At 40.9% G+C, this 15,993-nt stretch overlaps 1 protein-coding gene across 2 annotated transcripts in view; it reads left to right on the plus strand.

Moving 5' to 3' along the window:
- Nucleotides 1-1,384: 1,384 nt before the first annotated feature.
- LOC126475526 (sialin-like) overlaps nt 1,385-15,993 on the plus strand; it is a 107,966-nt gene continuing 93,357 nt past the window's right edge. For both annotated transcript variants that reach the window (XM_050103459.1, XM_050103460.1), the window contains exon 1: nt 1,385-1,458. In XM_050103459.1, coding sequence (XP_049959416.1) covers nt 1,419-1,458 — 40 coding nt within the window. In that variant the 5' untranslated portion in view covers nt 1,385-1,418. The remainder of the gene's footprint in view (nt 1,459-15,993) is intronic.

The raw sequence follows: 15,993 nt of genomic DNA on the forward strand, positions 1-15,993 counted from the left end.
AGAAATTCTTTAAACTTCCTATTAAAGCTTACAATGCCATTTCGTTTCAGAAAATCGAGTTAGCATCACCCACGAACTTAATGACGCTATATCTTACCTCATCAGACGTCAAGATTCAGTAAAAGCTACGTCTTTGCCAGTTTAATAGTGTATGTCTGAGACTTTATCTACAGCAAATCTAAGATATAAACGTCTTTGTCTAGATCAGTTCCCAACAGCACCTAAGCACTCTTCAGACTAAAGATCAAGATAACAACATCTTGTGTTTTCAGGGCATACTTCACTATCGACGAAGTTCCAAAAATTCTGTCTTGATCTGCCCATCAGGTCTCCTGATATTTCAGTGTACTGAACCATTCATGAATTATTAAGAATATAATCATTACGTGGGATACCCTTTACGTAACGACGGGTGAGAGCATGTGTCTTCCTTGTGATATGCTGCTAATTTTAGTTCAAAAAAGATCTCATGGAAGACTGAACCATACGTGTCACTACTGCTTCTTTCATTTACAGTCTGTTACGGGAAATATAAACGAGTGTTTCTTATAATAGTGCAAAATGCTTAAAACTCACTTTTTTTCCAGACACCATCATTCTCATTAGACACAACTAACTGGCAACTCGCGAAATTATAACGAAAGATTGCTTTCTGCATACTGCAGACACGTAGACCGGTAACGATAAGTGATTTAACGTACGAGATTCGGTCTGCAGTGCGCCTTCGTGTGAACATAGATGTTACAGCTCATACTATTTTTTTCGTCGGAAAAATACGGGGAACTGTCAGATACTTAAGCTTATTGTTCCTTCATGGAAGTTTTGCCACTGCGCTTTTAATGACGGTGTCTTTAAGCAACAATGAAATCCTTTATTGTACATACAAATTCATAAACGCTGAAGTTCGGTAATAACTTTCTGTAACAGGTATCTTGCTGCTGCTCTGCATCACTCTTGATTTGGGCGTGTACTACTATTTATGCGTGTAACCCGACATCATCTTGCTGACAAATTTTCTTTCCGTCGAGATGAAAACTGAAACCCGCAAGTAGAGGCTTGTGGATGCAGATGTACGCTCCTTTCTTACGACACGCAAACCACCAGTGACATCTTGTTTCGCCGTGCCTTGTTTCACCAACAAAAGAACACGAGTTTCTTCGCCGTGACAGTTACACGATTCCTGGCAGCGATAGAGGTACCGGGTAATAACTCCAGCGCCTCATCTGCTGCTGAAACACAAAACACGATATGGAAACATACCTCTTGCGCTTCCCCTTCGCTCCTCTCCTAAACACCTGCTGCAGTCGACAAAACGAATAGAACGAGAGACACGGAAAAGGCGCAAGCGCCGTGCAGTCAGGGGCAGGCCATTCGCGCAAGATCTCTTCAGCAGGCGAGTGGTTTATTTCAGCACCAGAATGTCCACAGATGTAACGAAGCCGCCACAGGATAGCGAAGGTGAGCCGTTGTTTACATTATGTTCAGATCGCAAATTTTTGCTTCCTTCTTTGTTCCTTTGTTTGTTTTGTCCGTTTAATCAGTGGTTTTTAGTTCGTTAATCAGCCTGACTCAGTGTTTATGCCTTCTCATCAGTTCAGACGTTTCTCATGGAAGTACCGCCGTTTTCTCATGTTCTTCTGATCATGTAGTGGTAGCTTTCTTTTTAAGTTTCGCCGTGAATCTGTGCACTTTTACCAGTGTATCAAAAGCTACAAGATTTCTCATGTCTTTCGTGGTATTCATTTCTTGTAAGGCTTCCTTCAGGCCGGCCGGAGTGGCCGTGCGGTTCTAGGCGCTACAGTCTGGAGCCGAGCGACCGCTACGGTCGCAGGTTCGAATCCTGCCTCGGGCATGGATGTGTGTGATGTCCTTAGGTTAGTTAGGTTTAATTAGTTCTAAGTTCTAGGCGACTGATGACCTCAGAAGTTAAGTCGCATAGTGCTCAGAGCCAGCCAGCTTCCTTCAGCTTTCTAACAAGTTAATCAGACCTTGTTTCGACTGATAATGTCGCAAGGTTATGATGAGTCTGTTGATGCCCATTCTGTAAATACGTCCACAGAGTGCCGAAGGTCTCTCGACAGTGTGACACTTGTTTGTTAGGGTGTAGAATCATACAAAAATGAAATGGCGGGCAGGGTGGAAAGCAATCTGCGGCTGTCTGCTGATGATGCTGTGGCATATTGGAAGATGTTATCGTTCATCTACGTGTACATCTACATGGTTACTCAGCAATCCTCACTTAAGTGCCTGGCAGAGGGTTCATCGAACCATTTTCATACTGCTACTCTACCATTCCACTCTCGAATGGCGCGTGGGAAAAAGGAACACCTAAATCTTTTCGTTCGAGGTCTCATTTCTCTTACTTTATTATGATGATCATTTCTCCCTAAGTAGGTGGGTGTCAACAAAATATTTTCGCGTTCGGAAGAGAAAGTTGGTGATTGAAATATCGTAAATAGATCTCGCCGCAAAGAAAACCGCCTTTGTTTCAGTGACTGCCACCCCAACTCGCGTATCATATCAGTACCTGTAAGAAGATGCAAGATGACTTAGAAAAGATTCTACTCGATGTGATGAATGGCAACTAAACCTCAATGCAGAAAAATGTAAATTAATGCAAATGAGTAGCAAAACAAAACCTGTAATGTTAGAATACATGTTAGTAATGCACTGCGTGACACAATCACTTCCTTTAAATATCAGGGCGTAACGTTGCGAAAAAATATGAAATGGAACGAGCATGTAAGGATTGTAGTAGAGAGAGTGATTAGTCGACTTCGGTTTATTGGGGAAATTTTAGGAAATGTAGGACATTAGTGCGACCTATCCTGGAGTACTGGTTGAGTGTTTGAGATCCCAACCAGCTCTGATTAAAGGTAGACATCGAAGTAGTTCAGACGCTGGCTGCTAGATCTGTTACTGATAGATTCGAATAAGACGTAAGCTTTACGGAGACGCTTCGGGAATTCAAATGGAAATCCCTGGAGGGAAGGCGACGTTGTTTTGAGGAACGCCATTAAGAAAGCTGAAGCTGACTGCAGAACGACTTTTACTGCCGTCAACGTACACTTCGCGCAAGGACGAGGAGAATACGATAAATGAGGGCTCATACGGAGGCATATAGATAGTCGTTTTCCTTTTCGCTCTGTTGGAGAGTGAAACAGGAAAGGAAATGACTGGTAGCGGTACAGGGTACCCCCCCCCCCCTCCCCCCCCGCCAGCACTGTAAGGTGGCTTGCGCAATATGTATAGATGTAGTTGTATTCTCCTCTCCATTCAAATTCATTTTTTTGTGTTTAGAACCAGATGTTTTATGTTTTACTTATAATTCCCCCCTCTTTCTTTTTTCTGCAACGTTATGGTGTCACCAGATACTATATATATTTATTATGCATACAGATGTTAAGCAAACCGACTGGCGGCTTTTAAAGTCACGATTTTGAGATGATACTTTTTTTTTGATTCATTAATTTATTTTGTAATATGGCAGTTCTTCCTATGTTGGCTCACGGTCCGCTTATTGGCAGTATGACGTTGCAAAACTTTTGGCGGAAGATGCCCGTGAAATTGTTTCATATTCCACTTGTAATTCAGTTTTTTTGCGGTATAGGCGAAGATTACACACATAGTGGGTCTTTTCGTTAGAAATCTACAGGTCTGCCTTGGGCGCTAACTTGCGCAGTTTTTCTGTGAGAGGCGATGCATTTGACACAGAATTCGTATCAGAATCATCACTGTTTCTTTGTCTCTTCACCCATTATCCCCGTTGTCGTACTCCTGTACAAGTTTCTTTAGTGTCAGAAATTTCAACATGGTATTTCACTTTTGGTATTGTATATGAGAAAGTGTGACAGATCATTTTTATAGTGTTCAGTGTGCGCTCTAAATTCTCCTGAAGTGCTAAAAACGATCTATCTTTCTCACAGCTGAGAATGTATCCAAAGTTGTCAGTTCGCAATTGTAAATAGAACGGGCTCTGTCTCCAATGATGGTTTTATAATATCTGTAATGCATGATCGATTTCGACAAAGCTAATACCTTCTTCAGGTGCACCGTAAAGTGTACATCTAATCGGTGTTAGGCATTATTTTTCCATAAAACATAGCTGGCTGTTATCATCGAACAGTAATGTGGTCAGCGACATATCGGCATCTTAGATCCATAGCTCAACACACCTGGATTGGCCTAAATTATCCAACGCCTCAGTAATGTTTTAGATGGGATAGATGTCAGTTACGTTCTGGTATCGGTAATCGCAGAAGAATCTCTATTTCTTGGTACTATCTGGTGATTTTTACGGGGCAATGACGACACTTGCCCTCCATGGGCTAATAACACTACGTTCTGTTACGCCTTCTGTCAGTTGCTGGTTAATAAATTCCTCCATTAATGATTACAGGTGCTTCGTCTAATGGTATGGGTTACTGTAGAGTGAAGTACTATTACCAGTAGCTATATAATGCCGTGTAACTGGTGTCGCTGCTAACGGATCGTTTCTATCGAACAAATCCATGAATTGTAGTAATAAAGCTGCCATCGTTTGTCGATCACCCCCTTGCAGATGATTCACATTTTTAAACAATGCAGATGCGCTAACGGTTTGTTGGTTACTCTGCTCATCTCATAAACTATCAATATCTTTTTCATCCAGAACATCTAAAGTGGCAATCATTAACTCGTTTAGTAGACTGACCTCGGCCACGCCAAAATTATCCAGGTTAATAGGAAGTATAAACTCATCGCTTTTATATCGGTAATACACGCCGTGATATTGTGCTCACAGCAATGCATTTCATCCGATTCTTAATTACTCAAAAGTGGCTCTACAACATACAATGCCTGCTGTGGTAAATCGGTACCTACAGAAATCAAAACTAACTTTCCTGGGTGGTACATCATCACGGGAACCAGTTCTTAGCATACGTGTTCGTAGTTCAGTTAGCAAGACCTTCACAATCAGTGCAACTTGCGACATTACCTCGCCTGCAGTTGTTCTTCACTACGGAAAAAAAGTTCCACCTATCTCAATTATACACCGCAAAAGATCGATTTTAGCACGATGTTTATCATGGAAGTTCAGTCCGAGAATTGTAGAATAACTTTCACCAATATTTGAGAACACTTACGTGTTCTCACGAAAGCTCTTTAGACCCTATGCTAAAGTCGAGCAGTATTGTGGCTAATGATTTCAGTCATTGTCACCTACGCCACCTAACCCGTAACGTTGAGATCTTCCTGAGTAAAAGGTCCAGACTAACGATTGACGCGTGCCCACCTGTATCCACTAATAGTATGTTCCTTAACCTGTATTGAGCTGAACAAGCAGCATTCCGTCTCTGCATACATCCGTGGATTATTATGTCCTACGGGGAATGGCTCACGACGGGCGATGCCTTCCCATTTGTATTTAATGGACGCTTTTTCGGTTGTTGTTTTCCTCGCTTATTACTCCTGCATTCTCGTGCCTTGTAACTGACTCACTCCCGCTCGTAGCACCCCGGTTGACGACACTTATTTTACAGATGCCCCTTACGTCCGAATCTGTAAAGAGTTCACTTCGGACACGAAGTCCCGACGGTCATTACGTCCTTTTGTAGCAATATTGATTTATACTACCTATGTGGCGATCCTAATAGCTGCGGCCAGATCGGATGAATTCTCCATCCTGACTCTGTGTGGCATGTCAGCCGAGATACCCCGTAAGAAGATACCGAGAGCCCTATTGTCAGCTTCATGTAAGGTGACTGCATCAGCCTCTGCACTCTGCATCATCTCATACCTTTGCGCATCGATCTTTCGGATTGTAGCAGAGAAGGATTCTACCGATTGATGTGGTTATGCACCAAATAACTTAGTTTTTCCCTGAAGAACCCCATGCTATTCTGTTTCCAGTAGCGCTGGACAGGGCATTAGGTAGCCGCTGGAACATTTCTGCCTTAGTAAATGACACATCACATATGTTTTAGCCTTGCCCATAACTTATCCATACGCAAATATGTTTCATCTGCCCAGTTGCTTAATTTCGTTGTAGCTATTACATCATTAATGAGTACAATTAAATCCTCCACTGATTTTCTGGAAAAGGCGTTATCAAGCTGGCTGCTAACAGATTCACAGAGGGACAGGGTACACTCAACACTGATTTTACTTCTCCCGATTCTGACCGAATCTGCTGCTGAATAGCTTGTAGCACTTCTGACTACATAATCCCTTATTGTATGCCTTCTGCTGAGCATTTACTGCTAATAACTTAGTCATTTGTTCTGATAAAGCAGCAACAGACCCACCTGCAGTGGCTGCACGTATGTCTGGTATTTTGCGTTTTCTACAACTTGCATTACAATAACAGAAGTAATGGGAGAAAACTACAATTATAACACTTACTCCGGTTCATGGCCCAACATGAATCACGATAGTCCAGCGCTAAATGAACAAATGTCATAATTGGCATAGCATCTCATGGCCTAATGGTTCAAATGGCCCTGAGCACTATGGGACTTAACATCAGTCCCCTAGAATTTAGAACTACTTAAACCTAACTAACCTAAGGACATCACACACATCCATGCCCGAGGCAGGATTTGAACCTGCGACTGTAGCGGTCGCGCGGTTCCAGACTTTGCTCCTAGAACCGCTCGGCCACCCCGTCATGGCCTGCGACATTACAGAATTTACACCTCACTGACGTCAAATATGTTGTCCAGCAATAAGCTCTAATCTATGTCAAGTCTGCAGGCCCGTGCAGTTAAACAAATGACACTCTGAGAATGCTACTGATGCCCTACGACTCGAAATGGCCGCACAAAAATAAACACAACTTAAAGGCGAAAAGGACAACGCTCGCGTATCACACAGCACTGTCCCTGGGCCGGCCGGAGTGGCCGTGCGGTTCTAGGCGCTACAGTCTGGAGCCGAGAGACCGCTACGGTCGCAGGTTCGAATCCTGCCTCGGGCATGGATGTGTGTGATGTCCTTAGGTTAGTTAGGTTTAATTAGTTCTAAGTTCTAGGCGACTGGTGACCTCAGAAGTTAAGTCGCATAGTGCTCAGAGCCATTTGAACCGAACTGTCCCTGGCTTGAAGTACAGACAGTGACAATGGCTGACGCTGCAGACGTGGTTCCATTGCCACCAAAGTCCTGAGGTTACAGCAAATTCTGTCACAAATAGGTTTAATGTTCGGCTGGCTGTGAGCGTTATGGATGCAGGATAATGAATCGTGGAGCACCGTATGCTAATGAGACAGCATTAGATAATTATACGTTTAGCAGCTTTGGATTAAAAATGGAATCAATTCTCTGTTGTGATAGCAGCGAGGAGAACAGCGAACGCAGCATGCAGGAGTATAACACGGTGATTCATTCAGCTCAACAGTCTCTTGAGGCTGTGAGCAAGGCCACAGCATCAACAGCGGCGCCTTATGGAATAGGTGGTCCGGCCGGCAGCAGACGTTACTCGCCCAGCAGCGTTTCTCGACAGTGGGACAGCACTTTTTACTCGAGCACACTTCTGGACGTCGATGGAAGTGCCCTAGTAAGCTTCCAGCGTTTCTACATGGGACGGCGATGATGGTGCAGAATTACATCATGGGCTCTCCAACAGAGGAAGGCCATGGACACCAGCATTAGTTCACAGTTAGGGACAGCAGCAGCTACCGGTATAGAGACAGTGTGATAGGGCACCAGGTACCATCAGCTTGGGCCACAGTGATCTGGTGATACAAGGCATCAAGTCTTCACATCAGCAGACTAGACTGGATGCAGTCTCGAAGCAGTCAGCACACCACAGACTCTCCATAAAAGCTGGCCAGCTGCAAATGCAGTCAATAGAAGGTCTTGGGAGCCCTAGTATTTATAGTGGTTCATGAACGGCAACGACATTTTTTGGGGGGAATTTGTGTTCAGTTCTTGGGATCAAACTGCTGAGGTTATCGGTCCCTGAGCGTAAATACTACTTAATCTAACTTTAACTAACATACGCTAAGGACAACACACACACCCATGCCCGATGGAAGACTCGAACCTCAGACGGGCGGAGCAGCGCTAATCGTGACAAGGCGCCATAGACCGCGTGGCTACCCCGCGCGGCGGCAACGACATTATTCTTTGGTAAGCATGACTGAATATGGCCTGATTTTCTGGATTCATCAGCGGTCTTCACTGCAGTTCAGCGTCTGAACTGTGGCTTTCAGCTCTTCAACTTGGCACTCTCTGCAATGTCAGTGGCTGGAAGGCATTCTTTTGTAAGATTTATATGTTGTTACTGCACCTTGCAGTGCTGTCAGACAGGCATTATTTTCCCTTTACAGTGAAGTCATATAGCTGACGTGATCATTCGGGCGTCTCGCTCAAATGATATGCGGCGTGTCTCGTTACTGGCTGGGATGAACGTCAAAAAATTTTACATTCATTTAGTATATTTCATGTGGTGCAGTGATAACAACGATTTTTAAAATTGTGGCGTAATGTCGTCCGCAGTAGAGCAGTTATGATGAAATATAATGAACTCTGAACAACGAAGAAAACGAGTCGACTCAAAAGAAGATAACTGAACCTGTGTGAACAGAAGGATTGTATTGGTTAATGCTTACAGGACCACAGCATTGAGGTACATGTTTAAATACCAATCTTAATGGCACAGTATACTAATCATTTTACTTGCACTCTAATCAATGCACCAAATTTTGTATACATGCATATTTTAGGAACAAACGTGCTACGCATAAAATAACACATAACCTACCGATACGCGTCGGCAGACCTATTCAAGCCATTTAGTGTCTTATATACTTTGGCGATATATGATCTAAATCGATAAATTACTTATGTTGAAACATCAAATGTATTTGTTGCCCTACCAGAATACAATGGAAATGCCCATTACGATAGTAAATTTTTGATTAGATACTAAGTATTGTGTAATAAGAAATGAACTGTACACGTATGTGTGACTGAAGATGGGCGTCACACCCAAAACTGGTGTGACAAAATAAAATAATTAACTACTTACTGATTACTGTCTTTATAGCATTACCTATTCCAGAAGCTAACTCAGAATTCTAAAAATTCGTTATGGATAAAATAAAAAAAGCCGATAGCTGGCTATTTTATTCTTGAGGAAGATCTCACATAAATTTGCAGTCTTTTGTTCATCACGCATTTTCATTTTACTTTTGTTTACATTACTAGATTCCAAAGAACCATTTTAGCGCAAAGTGTAAGATTAAGATACGAGTCAATATGCACAGAGTGAGATAGCTAGGCAGGCCACCCAAACTACATTGAGACATGAGTAAATATATGAAGTGCGGGTTTTTCTAAATTACATACAGCAATGTGTGGTGTTCTCTGATGTGCCTAAGCTTTTGTAGTTTCCGAATTCGGACATCGACTTCTTTTAAAAGTGAAGCACATGTTTTTTGTGGCATTGGAAAAGTCTTCATAAGCGATTTTAAAAAAAATTGATCAAACAGTACAAGGTAACAGTGACACAAACTACATACAGTCCCAAGGTCAGGAGAAGAGGTCCCACAAATGGCTTCCCTGCTCCACCAACTGTGAGAAAAAAATAGCTCAAATAACTCTAAGCACTATGGGACTTAACATCTTAGGTCATCCGTTCCCATAGATTTAGAACTACTTAAACCAACTAACCTAAGGACATCACACACATCCATGCCCGAGACAGGATTCGAACCTATGACCATAGCAGCTGCGCGGTTCCGGACTGAAGCGCCTAGAACCGCTCGGCCAAAGAGGCCGGCTAAGTGTGAGAAAAATAACTCAGTTTGAGGTTCGTGTGTTTATTATGATGATTGCACATGAAATGCTTAAAATGTTGATCCTGAACATTTATACGTGATATAAAGTGGTTCTTGGATGACAGTTCTACAAGTTGAGTTTCATCTCGACTTATCACAGAAACATTACCATATTACACCGTGTTTCGTTTGTACAGCGGTCGTTGATGCTTCGTTGTAGACCTCCACGTACAAAGGTCGTGAGATATTAAGTCTGGTGAGCGAGAAAGACATTTTATGTTCCCCAAACGACCGATCCAGTTGATCTCCAGATATAAGTAAGAAGGTCTAGTATTATATATGCAGAATGGAAATTTCTAGTGGGAGGTATTCCAGTAAACACTGCAGCTTATTTGTTGGGAACTGTTTATACCAGTGGCTATTTAACATTCTATCAATAAAATGAGGCCATTGATATTATTCTTGAAAAGCCCACACTACACGGTAGCAGACCAAAGTCGTTGTTTATCCAATGTTTGCAGCCAGCATAGATTTTCAGATGAAAAGTAGTGCATATTGCTAAGATTGATTTGCTGTGGTTTGTAAACGATGCTTCATTGGTAAACCAGATCCTGCACAGAAGTGTCGCATTACTTTGCTGGTTTGGTAGAACAAATGTGGACAGCTATAATTGATTCTGAAAGCAATGTCATAAAGCAGATCGTGGAGCAAACTACGGAAAGGATTAAATGCATTTATTGTAGTATTTGAGGAACCGTTCTCTGGCTACTCATACTCATGTGGTAATAGCGAGTGTATTCGACTATTGCTAAAGTGATAGTTGCATCTCTCTCAGCTGCTATACCTTTCCATTGGTATATTTTTTCCTCAAACTTCCAGGTCCTTTAATTATTATTTTGTACTGTTTGCAGAAAGTATGTGAGGATGGGCTAACCTAGGTAGCTTACCCTGTATACAGTAAAAAAATGAGGACCTGAAAATAGTTCACGAAAAAGATTTGTGACAGTTTAATGAAACTTTCCAAACTACTGTTAGGGACTCTTACTCATAATGAGTCGAAAGCGTTGAAGACAATCCTTTCCAGATGTGTTTGAATATCAGTGATTTACCATCTACTTTTTAAATTTTGCCGGTTGCCTTGGCCGAGCCGTTCTAGGAGCTCAGTCCGGAACCGCACGACTGCTACTACCGTAGGTTCGAATCCTGCCTTGGGCATGGATGTGTGTGCTGTGCTTAGATTAGTTAGGTTTAAGTAGTTCTACATTCTAAAAATGGTTCAAATGGCTCTGAGCACTATGGGACTTAACTTCTGAGGTCATCAGTCCCCTAGAAATTAGAACTACTTAAACCTATGTAACCTAAAGACATCACACACATCCATGCCCGAGGCAGGATTCGAACCTGCGACCGTAGCGGTCGCGCGGTTCCAGACTTTGCGCCTAGAACTGCTCGGTCACTCCGGCCGGCTCTACGTTCTAGGGGACTGATGACCACAGATAATAAGCCCCATAGTGCTCAGAGCCATTTGAACCATTTTAACTTTTGTGAAAAGGCTTCTGAAAATTTAATCTGCAGAGGAGCACACTTTACAACAGCATTATAATAGCATTACAAATTACCAACCTTTGTTGCAAGTGATGTTTGGTGAGTAAATGTAACAGTTCATTTTGAATGGATTCGCATTATTAAATGTAAGTTGCATAAAAGAATGCGAATACTGTATGATGCTGTTAGAATCCCTAGACACTAGAACAGCGACCAACATGAAGTTCGTGAACTGATACTGCTGATGGATTTGGTCCATTGTACGTACACTGAGAATATTTCTTGATTTATACCGTGGCACATACCACCGAAAATAGCAGCTTTCTGCTATTGTGTTAGTTCTACATTCTGATGACGACATTGCCAGACTTGGTTTCTGTATACTTTTACGTCTTCCAGTCACCTGCCCCAACACTGATTTCACATGGACATCCACTTCACGCAGCTCATATCAACAAAGCAGATAGCAGTCATGGTATAGGATTGAGTTGAATTTTGGGTGCAGGTACACAGTAATTAGAGCTATTTGAATTTCATACTTACATAACCTGAGTTCATTATTTGTGCTTATATTAGTGTAGACTTTTTTAACTCTATTGAAACAAATGGTTTTAGGTAATATTCAGATTTGTGTGAGGGCTAATAATGTGAGCTTTGTTGAACCATTTAGTGATGCACTTTAATTATTGTGCCAGGTGTGATAGATTTATATATTATCAAATTATTTACTTTATTTTTTTTAATTTGATAATTTCTTTAGCTATCTGGTCAATTTTTCGTTATTTAACTTTTATATGTTTTATCTTACACTTTTATCTCTGTTTCACTAGATTAGTAATAACTGCTTGCTAGTCATGAAATAGAAACCATTTTTTGTTAAATTCTTTATATTCTGTTGCTTGAACTATTTCATATGATGTTAGATTAGCTATAATTTTATTATCTTTAATTATTTTAAATAGTACCTCTAATATATTTGATTTCATGTTTCATCAACTTTATTTCTGGTTTGTTGTTATTTTCCTTTAGGTTTAACTTGTTTTGCTGTTTCTTGCTGAAAACAATCATATAGATTTTCCTGAAGAGCATTCTGAAATGTTTCTGGGTTTAATGTTGAATATGGTGCTGACTGTTTTATTTAAATTTTTTTTAGTACAGTGTGCTAGAATTATTTTATAGGTCTGCTTATGAATTTCATCTATTTACTGGATGATTTTTAATTACGTATATATTTTACTTACTTGATATGATTTCTTCTCTTTTTGCTTGGGTTTGTGGAAATTTGCAGTCTCCTTAAACTTTGCCCATCTTACTGGAACTAGGATATGTCAGTTCACTGTCTAAAAAGAAGACGCCTACTCATCATCGCCGAATTCGTCCAAATTTATGGTACACGTTGGGCGCGGTGAGACATGAAAGTGTCCCAAGTAAGAACTTCAGATGGCCAAGCATTTAGAAAATAAAAAGGAATTATGATGCCGATCTATCACCATGTGCATCTTATCAATTTTCCCTGTGCCAGTGTGTTCAGGAAGCGGTGTTTGGCTCTGAAGTAGCCGGAAGGGTAGCTCAGCGTGTTCGGTCAGAGGGTTAGCTGCTCTCTGTAATAAAAAAACTGAGGTAATGGATCAATGATCAACTTGAATAAGCGTCATTGGACGTCCGCCGCTAACAAATACAGCGATCATTAACGAACAAAATGAGATTAAAAAAGAAAAAGCGGTAAGAGATCAGATTCGCACTGAAAGGGTCGCAGGTTCGACTCCACTCGGTGGTAAATACTTTTGTGCTCCTTGGCAATGCCTACACTAATGACATCACAATTAAATGCAACATGATATAGGTTATTTTATTAACTTATATAAGCACAAAAAGTATAGGCATAAAATGAAATGCGGGACTGCAAACATTTAAAAAGAATTTGCAGTTAACGCGTACACAGGAACATCATATCTGTAAATAGATGCTTCTATTCTTTTGCAACTGATCAATTACATGGACCGGGGCGATAGTCATCAAAGAAACAGAGAAAGCAATAATTTTGAGCATATCTTGCGCACGTTATAAACGTCACCTTTTCGCAGTGACATGGTTTTTTTTAATGTCTCCATGGAAAAACAAACTTAATTGACATTCTGAAAAAGCTTCTTTCATCGCACAGTCCAGCAGCGAACCACGCGTAACGCAGCATGTCGCTGAATACGTGCAAGGATGTATAATGGAATGTAGTTTGATGCAAGCTTCTCGGGAAGTGATTTCTTCTTTCTCGATGAGGTAAGTGCAGTTTTGACATTTTTAGTAGGTTTTTTACCTGACGGGAAAACATACATCACAGAGTTGCACTGGTGGCATACATTTGGGGGGAATTACTTTGATAGTGCACGTTGTTAATCCGTCTTCATCTTGGAACAGTTCGTCGTATATTTGCCAAGGAGCACAAAAATATTTGCCGCAGGGTGGAGTCGAACCCGTGACTCCTCCAATTCCAATCCGTTCTCTTAGTGCTTTTCTTTTTTTTCCACAAAAAAATTGACAAAAATGGCTAGCTTACAATGAAATAACTTAAATAAGGTGACAGATAATTGCAGTCATAATTTACAGCATTCATAGAATGAGGAATGATATTCAGTCTTTAGCAGCAGCACACATTTAGCACCTTCACTGTCACCTTCAACTGGTGGCAGTTCAGCAAGCACATTTTCTTCTTCTGCAGCCTGAGGTTCCCCATCATCATTTCCCAGACCCAAATTAATCATTCAGTAAATCCTTGATGTGTGTTCCTTCCAGGGTAAATTACGTGGGCAAGAGAGCAGTCCCGAACAGAGCCATCGCAAAGTACTTCACTGCCTTGTAATTTTTTGTCAGTTCCAGCCTTCTAAGCGCACCCTTAGAGAGTTCAAGATCTTCATTTATAGCAGACACCAGATGTTTGCTGTCATATTCTTGTATCTGTTGTACTACTGATTTATTTTTCATGTGTGACTTGCAGGTGATGTTAGGGTCGGGAAGGTGACCCAATCCATCCCCTCTTCACGAGGAATCCACGTGTTGCTAACCTATACCCATTCTTTTGAAGACAACTCGGAACATGTTACCATATTTCTTATTGTGATTCTGGTACCTAAGTGTTTTCTCGAACTCATTTTCGATATACATCTTGTAATCAATATGTTCATCGCTCCCAATATTATTAAAAATGTGACTTGTATATTTTCCCATTAACCAAACCACTGTGTTATTTTTTGCCTGAGGGTAGTAACTGTCTTCTGGACTGAAGAAAATGTTAGTCGGTACATTGTTTGATGAAGTTCTCGTTATCTGAGCAATTTTCTCCCTGGTCCACCTCCAGTTGATAATCCGATCTCCACATATGTAACGATGAGGCACACTATCAACGAGCTTGCATTTGCTGCAAAGGTTTGTGTCACTTAAACCGATGGCAAAGAGACGCTCGTTAGTGCTGATGATGTTACTGACTACCTCGTACCACGCTGTTCTCAAGTCAGACGAAAGAATATCACTACTGATGTTTTCCCAGGCAACATTCCATGCTATTCCAGCATATTTAGTTTCTGTGTTATTTTTCCTTTCATGTTTCCGCCATTCAGCTAAAATCGCCTTTGCTGTAACGTTTTTGGAGTTTAAAAGCTTTTTGCTGAGATATCTTAGCTCAAGATAATACTCCCTAATGTTTTACAGGCAAACACCTCATCCTTAACACATTGTCACAGGAATAATTGATAAGGTGGATATGGTGGTAGATGGTGGTAGATCTGTATGAAAATTCCTTTTATTTCCTAAACGCTTGGCCATCTGAAGTTCCCATTTGGGAACTTTCATGTCTCACCATATCCTACATGTACCATTAATCTGGACGAATTCGGCGATGATGAGTAGGCCTCCCCTCCTTGTAAGTGAGATGCTAACAATTGCTTACCTGCTCTTTCTAGCAGATACACTCTTCTAGCCTTCTAAACCGGTCTATTAACTCTCGCAACCATAGTTGCTATAATGATTTCATGATCTCTAATCCACGGTTCTTTTCTGACTTTGTCGATAAATTAGCAAATCTTAGATATATTGCAATCAGCGATGAATACAACCCTAATTTATAGATGATCTTTCGCAACAAAAAACCAATCCTGAGGAATCTAAAATTACACTAGATCTGATTAGATTAGATTAGTACTTGTTCCATAGATCATCAATACGACACTTCGTAATGGGGTGGAACGTGTCAGGTTATTAAAGGTGTCTATACAAGATACTACATTAGACAAAATATTACATGACACAAAATATTACGTGACACTCAATAACTTTTTTTGTGGAGGTTGGGAAATTACCCACTTACTATATCCAAAAATTCATCTAATGAGTAGAAGGAGTTGCCATTAAGAAATTCTTTTAATTTCCTTTTAAGTGCTATATGGCTATCTGTCACACTTTTGATGCTATTAGGTAAGTGCCCAAAGACTTTTGTGGCAGCATAATTTACCCCCTTCTGAGTCAGTTAGATTTAACTTTGAGTAGTGAAGATCATCCGTTCTCCTAGTGTTGTAGCCATGTACACTGCTATTACCTTTGAATTCGTTTGGATTGTTAATAACAAATTTCATAAGTGAATATATATATTGTGAGGCTACAGTGAAGATTTCTAGCTCTTTAAATAAGTGTTTGCAGGATGATC

Source organism: Schistocerca serialis, chromosome 4 (genome assembly GCF_023864345.2).
Source record: "Schistocerca serialis cubense isolate TAMUIC-IGC-003099 chromosome 4, iqSchSeri2.2, whole genome shotgun sequence".
NCBI lineage: Eukaryota > Metazoa > Arthropoda > Insecta > Orthoptera > Acrididae > Schistocerca > Schistocerca serialis.